The following is a 15,537-nucleotide window of genomic DNA, read 5'->3' on the forward strand; positions in this document are numbered from 1 at the left end:
CTCTTACTCCCCTCTCCCTCACTCTTCCCCTCACACTTTCTCTCTCTCTATCTCTCTGACTCTCTTTCTCTTGCTCTTCCATATGATCCGAGGGACTCAGAGACTGTGCCTCTGCTCAGCCCCACCGAAGCAAATCGAATACGCTGGAACATTATCTGACTTTGCCTGGCATTCGGATTTTCCTCGAGCCAGGAAGCACTCGGCAAATTGATTTTTCCCGTCGCGCCAGATTTGTGACAGCCGGGGCAACAATGACAAAAAAATTGCGTTCGCCAGCCTGAATGTCTTTGAACCTTCAGGGACATGAGGGGCATTAGCGGGGTGCTCCCCTGAGCCACAGGCGGAAAGGGGGGTAAAGGAAGCGCCAGAGGTTGGCGGGCACTAAGACCGATGTGCATTTGTGCCGAGATCCCTCTGTCTCTGGGAGTGGCAAGTGCCGGGCCAGCGGGATTGGAGCAGGCCCGTCACTCAGTGGTCGTGTCGCATCAAGCCATCGGGGCGTGAGGCGTGTCCTGCACTGAGCTCCAGAGCAGCGCTGCCTGGGAGACAGCAGGGGCTGGCGCACACGTCACACTCAGGCTAACACAGACTGAGAGCCATGCTCTGGAATGTCATATTAGGCCCATGGAGGAGGAGAGCCACAAATATGATGTATGTCAGAGACATCAGGGAGGAATGAAATAAAGAAATAATGATTCTGTGTGCCTTTTCCAGGGATAACACATGTGAGTTGCACTATAAATCCACAGTTAGATTGAAGACTAGATCATCTATCATCATCAAGTGACTGATCAAGTACACTTCTACTGTTCCATGCTACATATGTTGGTGCAACAGTTGTGTTGTGGTCTAACAACCACAGTAAAACTGTAATAATAATAATAATAATAGTTGAAGTGAGTCCTCTTGCCCTCCTCTACTTCTCCTAAGTGATAAAGATCTCTTGAGCTCAGTGCTTTTGAGGCTCTGTAGCACGGGGCCCATTGTGAGTGGAGTGGAGCCTCTCACTTTTGTGCCATGCTAATCGACACAGACCGCATCCCACTCCGTAATGGCAGACAGCACACTCCAGCCAACCACCGTTGAAAATCACAAATGGCTTGCTCTCGCTCGCACTCTCCCTACCCTCCTCCTCCCCCTGTCATTCTTTCCCAAGGTCCATCAAGGTCCATTTAGCATGGCTGCGCCCACCCCTCCCTCCCTCCTTCCGTCTCTCTCTCTCTCTCTCTCTCTCTCTCTCTCTCTCTCTCCTCTCTCCTGTTCCCTCATTCCCTCGCCACAGCCTCCTCCTTCCCCTTTATTTTCGTTTTTCAGAGACGCGGTTTAAACTTCCTTATGAGGGCTTTTAGAGTAAGCTGTTTATCTGCTCTCGCTTGAAGTGCTTCCAGGGCCGCTCAGCCGGCGAAAGGTCAGGGAGAGCGAGGAGGCGAGGCAGCAGGAGGAGAGCGGAGGGGCAGAAAGGGGCCACGCTGTCCGCTGGCATTCTGTCTGTACGTTCCCGCCGCCACTGCAGTCCTCCAACCGGTCTGTGTTTGGAGCAAAACAAAAGCAATCGAGCCGAACGTCGAGGGCACATTATGGTAATTGAGATGGTAAAAGAAGAGACATGAAAATGTAGGTGTGTGTGTTTGTGTGTGTGTGTGTGTGTGTGTGTGTTTGTGTCTGTGTCTGGAAGACATGAGAGCCTCTGTGTGTGTTGGGTCTAAGCAACCCAAAGAAATATTTATATTTCAGATTATGCTTAGTGAAGATAAAACAAATGTAACCAGGGAATGAGTGAGAGTTGTGTGGGGAGGTACTTGTGTATGTGTGTGTTAAACAAGTTTTCACTCTAAAAGGATGTATTTTTGTTGTTGTTGCTCTGTTTTCCCAAGTGAAGGTCTCACAGTTTGGCAAAATATGTCTCCCATATTTGGTTGTTGTGGCAATTAGTCTCCCTTGCGGTGGGTGTATGTAATTCTGTATGTGTGTGCACACCCAAAGAATGCCCATGGCTGTTCCATCCCTAAGCTGACAGTTCACCAGACCCCCCCTGCTGAATGTTTTGCTCTCTTTCTTTTTTCTCTCTCACTTACACACACTCGTTCCTCAGGCACTCATTCTCCACCCTGTCTCTCGCTTTTCCACGTCTGTCTCCTGTGACACTCCTCCACGCCTCTCTCCACTCTCAGCATCTCCCATTGGCCGCCACCCTCCGTGAGTCTAATGTCCCTGGGCGTCGTGTCCGTCTGGCACCACTGACACTCAGATGAAGCGCGTCCTGACCGCCCAGGTCTTACCGCAGGCAGCCTGGCCTATTATATTTCTCCTGAAGCAATAGAGGGCCGGAGTGTTGAAACTCCAAGGCTACGCTACTCCCTCTTGCCTTAGTTTTTAGCTTGAGCTGCACTTTTGTCCATTTCCCTTACATCGCCCCTATTGTGTGGGGCTGTAATGAGGTCCAGGGGAGCACGTTGGACTCGCCACGCTGCGCTTGGCTCTCGCCCCGGTGGGGAGAGTTAGCTCACATTAGCCCCAGGTCGCAAAATCATTTACCCGCGCTCATCTGGGTCCGACCAGCCATTATTGCTTTTGCGCTGTTTCGCCAGCTTCCCCGAGGACATACCCATGGAATGGATTAGCCAGGCTGTCTGGGAGGGTGTGTGTGTGTGTGTGTGTGTGTGTGTGTGTGTGTGTGTGTGTGTGTGTGTGTGTTTGTGAAGACATGGGAGTCCTCGGACCCGCTGATGCTGCTAAACCAGCCCACAGCCCCAACGCACCCAAACACATTCACTTGTGTTTATGCCTGCGTCGGTGGATCAGCCCACGCTCCAGTAATAGCATCCTGAAAAACATGAAAACATGACTTCTGAGAGCCTTGCCCTTACCCCCAAACCCCCACCATTATTACTTTCATCTTTAGTTTAAGGAGCCTTTATTGTCAGTGTGTCCAAAAATTGGACACTCATGAACCTGCATTCCGCTTAAAATTGCACACCCTGGAAAAGCGAGTAGCAAATATGGCCACGAGTGCTCCAGCTATGCCTTTGAACTGTGCTGTGGCATTTGAGTTTGAATCGCTTTTTTCCCTAAAACAAAAACACTTCAAAGATGAAACGCTGCTCTTCAAAGGGCCTTGTGTTGCCTCAACGTTCCTCATGGAACATTATTTTTAAAGAAAACAGTGATATATTTTTCTAAAAAACAGGGGACCGTTATCTCAAAACGTATGAACTTGCATGCTCACGGCCCCTTGTTTGGCACACCGCGGGAGAAGTTCAATTGACTGCACGAGTGAAATAAAGGCCCATAAATGAAAATTATAATTGTTTTGGGCCCCAAACACTTCAAAGAATTCCTTCCTCATTTCTCCTCTCCTACTGGGTGCACTTAACCATACTCATACTCCATCCATCAGTGAGTTACTCAAGTTCTCAAATTTCAGTTCTCTTCAAAACTGACTAAAATGTGTTTTTGTAATTGTAATTTATTTATTTGAACAGGAACAGTGCACAAAAACATTATTAAATGCCTTGTGCCAGGTTGTAGCAAATTGCTAGTTTCCGCCCGTAGTCCCTGGCCAGATAGGTGATGCAATACAGACAAAGTATTTACAGTATACAGTACAGATAAACATATCAACAAACATTATTATCCCCCTATCCCACCCCATCTAAAGCTAAAACTAAACCACCGCCCACCCTCCCCCACCCCCGGACACACACAGTAATTTAGCACAGCAATTCATAGATGGGAGCAAGTTGAAGTTTGGGTGACAAAGTTATACCGGTAGTTATAATGACAAAGCTGGAAAGGGGCACAGCTCTCCAGCAAGGTGCTATGTGCTGACGCAAATGCTTCTCTGACTAGTATATGGGTACCTGAGAAGCACTTGACACACACCAATACCCTTTTATTTACATGAAAAAGTGATTACTAAAATGTTTCTAGCATTATCGAAGAGTTTGAGAATGCTTCATTTTTTTATCTACTGTCTTAAATAAAGCAAATGCATTTGTTGAGCACATCCGGTACGGTGGTGGAGAGATTTGTGCAGTGAGGAGGGTATTCACCGAGGATGAGTGGGTAGGGTAGAGGAGGATAGAGGAGAGAATTGGGGAGATCAAATCGGATCTGGAGCCTCTAATTGGATGGGCTTTTTAAAAAGCACCCAGACCTTTTGATTGGTCACGTGTGGAGGATTCCCGGCTGGTATTTTAAAAGGCCAGGATTTGTGCAGGTATTGATTGGTGGCTGTGATTGTGATTTCCAAGCCCAACCCTTTGGCTTGCTTTTATCAGCCCCCTCCTCCTCCTCCTATTTTACCCTCATCATCCTCATCGTCCAGCCTGCAGGTGGAAAGTGAAAATCCAGGCAGAGTCTGGATCAGAGCAGCAATGACACCAGTGGAAATGAGGGTTCATATTGTGCTGTGGAGGATGGAGGGGATGACCCTCCCCTTGCCTAGTCTCCCACCTCTAACACAATGTGGCATTGCCACAGCCACTTTTGCCACATGCTCATAGGCACGCACGCACACACATACACACACACACACACACACACACACACACACACCTCCCAGACAGCCAGTGTCCTTCCTGCCTCCCTGGATATTAGAACGAGGCGATGCAAGGCGAAAGATGACCTTGAAAAGGAGGCCATTCAGGGCATGGTTCATTGGGGCTGTAAGCAGCGTTCAGCGCATTCAGGGCGTGATAACAAAAATGGCCCCCTCCAGAAACACACACACACACACACACACACACACACACACACACACACACACACACACACACACACACACACTCATGAACCCATGCCCCCCATCTCGTCCAACTGGCCCCTCCAGGTCTGATAGCTTTCTCACTTCCGCTTGCCCTCCCCTTCATCTCGCTCCACAGCGTCTCCAGCCGGCTCTGCGGCTAGCCTGTGTCGGACGGCTATTTTTGGCAGCGCTGCGGCGTTAGCGCGCTCCTCTCCTCACGTCCGCGTCCCTCGGCAGGGCGACAGACGCGCTCTAATCGAATCCCGTCCCCAATGCCTGGCCACTAGCCTCTCTCCGAGTGGGCGTCGGAGAGGGGGACGGCAATCCTGTTGATGCAGTTAACGCAAAAGCAATTATGTCGATTTAAGCGGGTTTGTTTATGCGACATCCCTGCCACCTCCCCTCTCTACATTACTCCACTTCATGAAGGTCACTCCATCTGCTGCTCTGAATATATACAGTACTGCTCGCTCATATACACTGGGGCTGCAGCAGCACTGGTGTCTGCCAAAAAAAGGATTGCAGTCAGTGAGAGGGAGCCAAGTCTTGTATTCTTATTTTAATATAAGATTAAACAAAATCAAACATGAGATTCACAGTGGTCTTAATGATGTTATCTTACATTTAAAGTGATTTATTGTAAATAAGAATCTGAGATTCAAATGGATTAAAAATACATTTTGAAAGATTTCTTTTATGTAATGCTGTGTTTGATGCTTTTAATAGTATTCCTACTGGGTTGTATGACATGGAAAATCACATAAATGTGATTTTCTCTTCAGTTTCTGAGAATGCTCAGCTCCTTTCTCACTCGCCTTGTCAAACTACATCTTCATTGTGCCAGTCGTTCCAGTTTCACAGTTTTCTGTTGCTGTGGCATCAGTTGTTACCAGCTGCCCCCATCCCCCCTGCCTGGTCCCTATTGGTTCACTGCTTTGGTCTGAGCCTGTGGAGTCTTTTACATGTTTTAATTTACACATTTCCCCTTCCTGTTTCCCAAATCAATCAGAGCGCTTCCGCTTGTTATTACATTAATTACCACTGCAGGGCTAGAGAAAATTTCTTATCCTCTGGTTGAGGAAACTGGGGAGGTGTGTGTGCGTGTGCGTGTGTTTATGGAGGAGGGAAGCTTGGTTGACACTCAGGGACTCTCCATAGGAAGAACTATCACTCTGTGGCCTATGATTGCATCCATTTTTATCATTTATTTTTTATCATCACTTCTGTTAGATGCCATATCCTTGGTATGATCACACAGGGAGCTTTTTGTATAAAAATAGGTTTGCCTATGGCTTCCAGCGATCTGTCTCTTTCTCTATATCTCCATGTGGTTGTGACAGAAGAGAAAAGGATTTGGAGCAATCAGATTAGACAGCCTGACGACTCTGCTGAGTGATAAGTGTTATTTTTGGTAATATGAAAAAGATGCCGTTTTCTTTCACTGATGAGAGCCACTCTGTAATGACATTTGACTGTATTTTCAAAGGGGGCGCCGTCACGACCAATATCTCTTAATATTCAGAGAGCTGCGATAAAGCCTTCAGAACCAGAGATGTATTACTGAACGCATGATGAAGTGATCTGTCGGGAAAACGTTTTGATCTGCGAAGTGTGATGCGACTTGTTTTAAACGTCATCAAACCTACATCTCTGAGGCATACTCAGCGATAACGTCCCCAATATATTCACCCTCAGCTTTCCCTCTTTGTCTCTCCTCAGGGTCCCAGAATGCCCCACAGACTCCGGGGAGCATGTCCGATGTGGCCTCCCATCCCACTGGAAACCAGTCTCAGGAGAGGGGTAGGTGCACCGCTGCCTTTCCCGACACCCGCCTTTGTGAAGTCGACATTTGCATTAATGGAACAAAGTTCCTAGTTGTTTTTGGAGACCTAGAGTTTACAAGCTAGAACTGGGCCAACACCCCACGCCATGTCAGTCTATTGACTACTATGCCAGTAGATTCCTGGTCCACTGATCCATTAAGGACCCTGAGACAATAAAAGACAAACTTAATGGGTGCTGAAACGGACAGCCATTGTGAGGCATAATATGGATATGATATGTGTGTAGTTTCTTGCTGTGTTTCTCTCTCTCTCTCTCTCTCTCTCTCTCTCTCTCTCTCTCTCTCTCTCTCTCTCTCTCTCTCTCTCTTGTTGTTATTGTTGTTGTAGTTGTGGTGCCAGTGTTTTGGACAGGTGAGGAACTGTGGTTAACATAATGCCGTTCTAAAATATATGACAGTTCAGTCCTTTGAGGCCAGCCATTTGAGAGCTCCTCTAATTTTCATAAATTTAGCTGAGTGTCCTCTTTCGCTTGCACCCTTCCACCACCACAACCTCCACCACCACAACATCCCTCCCACCTACAGTTGTTGTCCAGCTAAGAGCCTAAGCCACTCGAGTCAGCTCACAGAGGAGAGAAAAAAACAAACTTGAATGCACTGTTTGCTTTTAGCACTGTCTGCACAATGTCCCTCTTCCTCATCCATTTTCCAGGCAATTTAAAATGCAGTATTACACTGTGTGTGTTTTTTTCACTCTCTTTTCAAATCCCCCATGTTAATGGAAGCAAAACATTACAATAATGTTTGTCCCTGGAAAGCTGCTCAGGCTGGCAGACCAAGGCGGAGCCCTCTCAGTCCTCGCCACATCGTTCCCGTATCTTGACGCTCGCTGCAGCTCTTTAGAGGAGCGTGCTCAGTTGAGAGAACAGCATAAGCAGCCTGTCAGGTCCATTTGCAGAAAACGCTCTCTCAATTAGAAAATAGATATTTTAGAGTACAAAATAATGGTATTTTTTCCATGTAAGCTCCCTGTCACTGGTTTTGGGATTTAGCCCTTATTGCAGAGATTGTGCCAGGCAACCATTTCCAAGTAGCCTAATCTGGAATATTTCCAAACTGAGTTGTTGGCAACAGTGGCAACCTCTTTTATGGTTGTAGAATATTGGAAGCACACGCACACACATACACACACACACACACACACACACACACACAGGTTTTATTTGCCTTTCGGTTTAAAATGTAATAAAATGGAATTTAATCTAAACACAGGCTTCTGGAAGGATCAGTCCAAATGTCAGTGGGAATGCTGGAAGCCCCTCAAAGAGAACAGCTCTTTGAGAAGATACGGAGAAGATATCGGAAATTAAATATAGCAAAAATCCAGTCACAGTTTAATGACATTTTCCCTAGTAAATCTAATATGTCTTCACATGTATTTGGCAGACTGAGAGTACCGGTATATTTCACTAAAGGCACTGATGCCTCAGTCTTACACAGAATTTATAATGTCTTAACTCACTGTAAGACTGCATTGTAAATGTAGCTGTGGGGCCATATGTGGGTACATGAGAGGGTGTAAAGCAAATTGAAATCTGAAGGGTCCACAACCTTCAATAGCAATTGGCTTTCATCGTCCATATTTGTTGAGACTGCTACCAGTCTCAGTCAGTGAATGACTGTGGAATGATTAACCACTTGTTTACAAACTCTTGCACATGAAATACAATAGAAAAATGCAATTTTTTTTATTGTTTTCAGGATTCATGTCCAACATGCACCGGAATCAGTCCGTGTCCCAGTTTGGTGCCCAGCAGTCGGGGGCCCCAATGTCCCCCCACCGCTCCCCAGTGGGACAGATGCACCCTGGGGTGGGCTCCTACCAGCATGCGGGCTCCAACACCAGCGGCCCTTACGGACATCAGAGCGGCCAATATGGACCACAAGGTGATCACCTTTAATTCTGCTCAAGCACCTAGTTTTTGTTGTATTCCATCCACACCATCATGAATCATATGCATTTGACAAAAAAGGCAGAAAAAGAAAAAAGTTAAAGGTTGGTTCAGTAGTTTGGTTTTTCATGACCACCTTTAGGACAATTTTATTTTCAGTAAACTATAAACAATTTCATTAGTGTGTATGGATCATAAGCACCATTTATTCTTTTATCTAGCCTCTGTTACTGTTCCATACTGTCATATACAGTCATATTCCCAATTCACATGGAATGGTTAGACACTGAAATAGTAAGGGTTTTTATCACATCCTCTCTCTTTCTCTTCCTCTCTCTCTCTCTCTCTCTCCCCCCTCTCTCTTGTTTCATCCACACCGCTTGTGATTAAAGCAGAAATACAGTGAGGTCAGTAGAATATTCATGAAGTGTTTGAACTCTAGATGCACCTTCTCACTCTTTTTGTTATTATTGGATTAAGTAAAGATTGACTCGCAGCTGTTAAAATAGGTTGGAGCCTTCAATGGATGGCCATGTCCACTCCTATTAAAAAGGGGTCAGTGTATTAGTGCTGGCCTACAAACCAATGATGTAAGCTTAAAACAGCCAGGCTAAGTTCATTAACAGAGCTGAGAGGCTGAGGAGCGGAGGTCATTATTATTCTGAGGACTCCTCTGACCTGTGGCTGGCCGAAGAGCTCTGAAAGTACTGGCCAGGAACGCTCAGCGGTCAGGGTCCGTTTCTATAGTAACTGTCTACTTGGCCAGCGGACAACAGATACACTTTGGGAACACTGGTTTAACGGACCTAAAGGCCAAAACCACTTTTTTCCAACCTTCCTGCCTGCCAGCATCCCCCAACCCTTAACCCACCCCCCCTTCCTACCCCCAAAGACCAACATAAATAGAAATTAATGTGCTGTCAATTTCATCACATCCCTGGGAGAAAGAGACAAGAGAATAGCATTATCTCTTCATTGATTTGTGTGTTGAATGTTGAACATGTGTTTTGCGTTGCGTTGCGATTCCATGTGTAGAGAACAAGCCCACATGTTTGTGTTTAAAGCCGGCACAGCGTTACAGTCATGCACTGAATAGAATATTACGGTATTCATAATGCACGCTTTAATGTGTCACTATGACAAATGCACACTACCAGCACAGCCCATAATACCACCGAGACCCTCCCATCCCCGCGTTGATTAATAGTTCAGATACGTTGGGTATTACCCTCTCCCGCCCCCTATTTTCCCTTAATGTAACTCAGGGGGGAAAGACGTCCCAACACAACACAGCCATGGAAACAGAGTGGAAAAGGAGACGAAGACTGAAGCAACTTACTCAGTGCAGCGTGAAAAGTTAGCACAGCTGATGTCAGTTTGCTCGCCTGACATGGCGCCTCCCTCCCGCTATGGATCGCGTGTGTTACAGAGGCTCCTCCGCTAGCGCTCATCCCCCCCAGAACCATGGCATGGAACACGGGCCCAGGTTCTGAAATAGTCCTCCTCAGGTCGGGCCCGAGCGAACAGGCCAACCAGCTGCTGCTCATTGTTCTTAATGATGAGTCCATCTGCTTTCTGTCTCGCCTCCTGCCAGAAAATTACTAACCCATTAAACCAACATGGAAATGGGCTCCAAGTTCCCTGATCCCTTCCTGCATGTTTGTCTTGGCTGGTCAAGTCAGCGCTTGGAGGTGCTTTTGCAGGAGGGTTTGACAGAACACACACACACACACACACAAATAGACCCACTTCTCCTCTGTATGCCATGCAGGCTTATGTTTTCACTGTAAAATGGAAGAGAGATGAGCAATCAAAGGAAACTGTCGGAGTGTTTTGCAGTGTTTCATTCCGTTTCTGAATCTCTATTGAGATAAAGAATGCCAAGAGGTTTTTGACATTTTCTCTCATCAAGAAAGTATATGTGAATCACATTAAGAAAATGAGGGTGAAAAATTATACAACTTCACTATGAAAAATATGAACCCATAATACTCTTAAGGTTTGTAAAACACCTCATAATGCACCTGGTCTAGAAGATGTCCATGTCTTTCCCAATACTTCCTTGTTGCTGAACTCTGGTGGTGAGCTCTACTTCCCTAAAACTGTCTGGAAGACTTAAGTGTGAGATTTCTGGTAATAACCACCTTGCAAAGGCCAGCAACTCTCCTCCAAAGCCCTGTACTTGGCCCACGTTGCAGTTTGGAAGGAGAGGACGCGATCACTGTCAGCCCCCGAGCGAGGGAAGGTTTTTGGGGGAAATGGAGAGAGCTGAGCACAGAGCCTTGAGGCACATCAGGGCTGCAATGCACCAGAGACTCCCTGCTGTGAGAGATGCTGAGGTGGCTGAGCGAGGATGCGGGGCCTCGGGCCAGGAGAGAGCGGGAGGAAGAGAGAGGCAGAGGTGCTGAGGAGAAAGAAGGCCAGAAAATTCCTGAGTCTGGGCAAAAAAAAAAATGATGGTGATTTGCTGCCACTGTGGCAGTCGTCAAGGAAATAAAGTCTTGGGGCTGAAATCCATACTGCAGGCAAATAATTTTATCAGAACTTCTCAGAAATGTTCAACTCTCTGCTTTAAGAGAGACTTTCTTCTGTTTTTTTAATCTCCCGCAGTATTACTTCAACAATTTACAGTCGCACTCTTGGCAGCCCACTTCACTCAGGCGCTCATTTGTATGTAGCCCATTTATTCGCCACTAAGCAACATTTTTTGCCACGGCAGCCATGATTGGGCGAGTCAGGTCTTGGAGAGCGTGGCGTTTCGGGGTTCTGTTTGCTGAGGAAGCAGTGGCTCTAATCTGCCCGGTCACAGCGCTCCGTTTCCCTCGGGAGTGCGCGGATTAAGTACAGCTCAGGAACAGCGTCCCCGGAATGCGTGACTGTGCCTCGAATTTCCATGTAATTGGTAGCGCGCCACAGTCCCCACTTTTCTCCCCTCGGCCAGTTATAAATACCACACCTCCTCCCACCGGCAACTGCCCATAAAGGGAACACCAGAGGGTGTCCGTGGAGTCCTGGAGAGAAATGGCTCTGTTTCATTTCTTGCTTGAGTGTCCACGAGAGGAGCCCTCGCAATGGGTTCTCAGGATGTGAAAAAATACGAGGAAGGAATCCTTTGATCTATTAAGTTATTTGTAGCAAGACCCTATTGGCCTCTCAGCAGTGGAGAATTGTTGGATGGGGGGGGGGTTGTCGGGGGGTTAGGAAGATGTGGTGAGCATGAGTTTGCTCTTATCGTCCTTCAAAAAGCTCTCTGGCTGAGCACCATTGGTTCTGGAAATGAACTGTTTTTTGGAGAGGACAAAGTGGGCGGAAAATCTTGCATGGAAGCTGTCAGTGAATCATTTCAAAAGCCACAGCGTTTCACTGACATGCAGCCAGGTCCTTTGTGAGTGTTTGTGTGTGTGTGTGAGGGTGTGTGTGTGTGTATGATTTTGCTGAGCCAACAGCATGAAATTCTCAAATTGCCCTAAAGACATGCTCTTAAAACCTAAAGAACACCTCAGTTGTCGAGAGCCTTCACTTTGTGAATGCTTTCATCAAAGGCATTCTGCTTCTCTGTGTGCTCTCCCCATTAAATTGAGGTCCAGGTGATCCAACATTAAAGTGCAGTTTACTGTGCGCCAGTGGACACACTGACATTGAGTTCCTCTCAGGCCTCCAAGATTCGAATGGTGGAAAAAAAATATGTGGTTAAAATGGATACAATGGGATCCAAGAGAACAATGCAAAGTATCCCTGTAGGAGGCCATTACAGACTGGAGGCTTCCTCTTAGTCCGGAGGGTAGCCAGAGACCACGCAGCATCCATGAAGACCAGAGTTGAAACGACCCAAGCTGTGAGAACAGGCCAATCCCGCTGACTGCCCCTCCTCCCCCTTTTCCGAACTACATCTGCAAAGAAGGCCTCAGGATCACATTAGAAACATGCCAGATTACCCACGGGTCTTTATAGTGTAACTCAAACCTCCCAGAGATGAGGGAAAAGGAAAGCTGGCTGCCACAATTCTGTACATTTCTCCTCAGTGTAACCGTCAGCTCCAGCCATCGCTTCGACTCTGTCCCGTATTTTTTGTTTTTCCTTTGCAGCGTCCTTGGAGATTAGGAGAGCTCCTCTCCTGGCATCCTTGAGGACACTGCCGTGTTCCGAGAGCCTCGGAGATAAATCAAGGCTGCTCCTGCGAAGCCACTCAGCTACATCTCCTGCAGTAGATTTCATCAGTTTTGCTTGAGAGGGAGAAGAAAGCATTTATCAGTCCACTTGCACATGAAAAAATCCCCCCTATACCCCAGTAGACTTAACACGGGGTGGAACATCCGCATAGAGCGGCAGATTGTGGAATCCGTAACAATTTTCCTCTCCTTTTCACAGAATATTGTGAGCACTCTCCCTCTTGATTCCAAGCAGGAAAAGCCTTAAGGTTGGAAAGAAATTTGATCCCCTTTACCAGACATATTCTTAGGGGATTAGACTCCAAGCCCCAACCAAAGCACCCTTAATCAAATCAAAATAAATAGCCCCATCACAAAAGAAACACAGAATTTTCCACTTAAATTTCTCAAGGATTTGTCCTGTGAGGGAGAAAAAATATTACTTTGACAGTGTGAGAGCCAACTGTTATGTATACTTTTATATATACATATATGTGTGTGTGTGTGTGTGTTTGTGTTTGTGTGTTTGAGTATGTGCGTGCGTGCATATCCCTTCATTTCACAGCTGTGTATTTGCGTAGCTGGAACCAAAATGGATAGGTTTAAGCCTGTGAAGTGTCTGTGCTGTCACACTGCCACTCTGGAGGGTGCTAAGATCATTTATGAGCGCTTTAAATGGCTGTGCGACGATCCCAAAATCGGAGCTCAAGCAGCTGAATTGTTCCCTCGTCGATTCAGCAGTCCTGCCCTGCTGCTAAAATGTCACAACCGCACCCCAATGACACAGACGGCGCTTCCATTAAGTAAAACAACTGTGTGCACTTCACAGGAAGAGAAACTGCTTGGCAGGCAGTAAACAAAACATTTTCTGCCTTTCTACAGGTAACTACTCGAGACCGTCCAATTACAGCGGAGCGCCCAATGCCAGCTATAGCGGCCCAGGCCCCGGCATGAACAACAACAGCCTGGGGATGAACGCCAGCAGCCCCATGCACGGCCAGGGCCCAGGGCAGCCCATGGCCATGGGAAGGAGCCCAGGTGCGGGCAGCCGCCCGTACGCGGGCAACATGACGAGTATGGCCCCCACTTCTCCCAACATGCCACAGTCTGCCGGGCCTGGGATGGGGCCGCCTATGGGCAGCGTGAATCGTAAGGCCCAGGAGGCGGCGACGGCGGCAATGCAGGCCGCTGCCAGCACTGCACAGGGAAGGTGAGTCAGAGTGCAGCAATAGCACCCAGCATAACACTCACTACAGAGATAGATGAAGTGAATCATGTAATATGTTACTCAGCCAGGTCAATATGAGGGAGAAATAACTCTCTCAGGTAGTCTGTGCATGTGTCACACTCTAATACACTGCTATTTGTGCTAATAGACTATGTACAAGCACTCCTTTGAGAGCAGACTATTTGGGGGAGCTCGAAAGGCAGCCACTGACAAAAGCAAGGGCAATGTTAGAAATGATTCACTGGCCAGTATTCTTATTATTACTACCACTAGAGGGAGTGTGAGAGTCGAACTATGTTGTTATCACTCTCAAAACATACAAACAAACACTATAGTTATTTCTTGATCCAGCATTGACCAGACAGAACCCCAGTGTGGTCATCTCATCAATGTCAAAATGTAGCTTTACATCTGAGGTGGAAAGAAAAATAAATGTGGTAACACCCTTGCTGATGCTGTATGATAGTAACTGACTATAAAGAGACCTTTCTTTCAAGAGTTTTTTTATAGAGCTATTTTACTTTTTTAATGCTAGACATTTTGTCATGAGCCAGAAACAGGGTTGAACAGAGTTGCTGTGTTTATTTTTCTTACAAATGCTACAGTTGATCTACACTGCTATTATCAATTTAAAACATGTAGTCTCCAGCATGAGTCACGTAGTCAGTGCCATTGCTCAGCATAAGAGTGTGACAGCTGAGCTGGGAGACATTGAATACAGAAGCATAATACTACTTTGAGGAGGTATGCAGAGCTGACATATGCCAACGTCTGATTTCACCCAGTGACGTTGAGCATATGTCTATGCACACTGCAAGTCCCATCTGTTTCGAAGCACGCCGCCTCACATTCCATGGAAGCATCAGCTTTCAGACGCTTTTCAAAGCCAGGGTTAAAAAAAGAAAAACATCTCTTGAAAGTTTATTGTTTGGTGTCTGTCTCCACACTTGGTTTTCCTCTGTGGTGTTCTGTTTCACGGCACTGGGCACAAAGTTGTGGGGTTTGTTTTGAAAATGTTCTGCTGTTAGTTTTGGACGTGGACCAGGAATGTTTTCGGAGTTTAATGAGCGCCAGAGTTGTTTGGGGCAGTAAGGACCAAAGACATGCACTCGTGTTGGATCTGGACGTAGGAGAGACTGAGAGTGAGCCAGTCATTTGGCAGAGACACTGAGGGGGCCACGGAGTGGAACAGAACACTCATCTCCACAGAAGTGCTCTGGGAAAAGCGTTTGAGTCTAAAAGGAGCTGAAGCAGTCAGGGCTAGATTCACACCGCCTCCTGCTGCACAGAGCACCACAAGCCATCTTCACCGACAGTGAAAAAGTGCTTAGGGTTGAACCATCTTTTTCTTTTTCATGAACCCCTTTCATTTTACAGAAGGTCTCCATTCCCAAGACCCCCTATCTACACCAACCAGGGTCACCCTGGGCCAGGCCCCCGCCAACCCCCTGCCCTCATACCCTCACCACACGCACCCCACGGAGTCCACACGCCCCGCGCTGCCCACCACAGCTCCCACGCCACGCAGCAGTCTGAGCCCTACGGGTAGGTGCACCGTCCGCTCCCATCGCCACGCTTTGCTAATAAGCCCTCTGGTCTGGCATGGGTCTTGAAGTAACACCCTTTGCTTGTGCTTTGTCTCATCCACCCTCACCTCACTCTCACTATGGCTGGAGTCA

General features: G+C 47.1%; 1 protein-coding gene across 1 annotated transcript in view; it reads left to right on the top strand.

Annotated features, from left to right (window-relative positions):
* LOC125283896 (AT-rich interactive domain-containing protein 1B-like) overlaps positions 1-15,537 on the top strand; it is a 151,284-nt gene that overhangs the window by 112,596 nt on the left and 23,151 nt on the right. The window contains 4 exon segments of the mRNA XM_048227432.1: positions 6,467-6,547; positions 8,292-8,477; positions 13,513-13,840; positions 15,236-15,403. Of these exon segments, the coding sequence (XP_048083389.1) occupies positions 6,467-6,547; positions 8,292-8,477; positions 13,513-13,840; positions 15,236-15,403 (763 nt within the window).

This window comes from Alosa alosa, chromosome 19 (genome assembly GCF_017589495.1).
Source record: "Alosa alosa isolate M-15738 ecotype Scorff River chromosome 19, AALO_Geno_1.1, whole genome shotgun sequence".
NCBI classification, from domain to species: Eukaryota; Metazoa; Chordata; class Actinopteri; order Clupeiformes; family Clupeidae; genus Alosa; species Alosa alosa.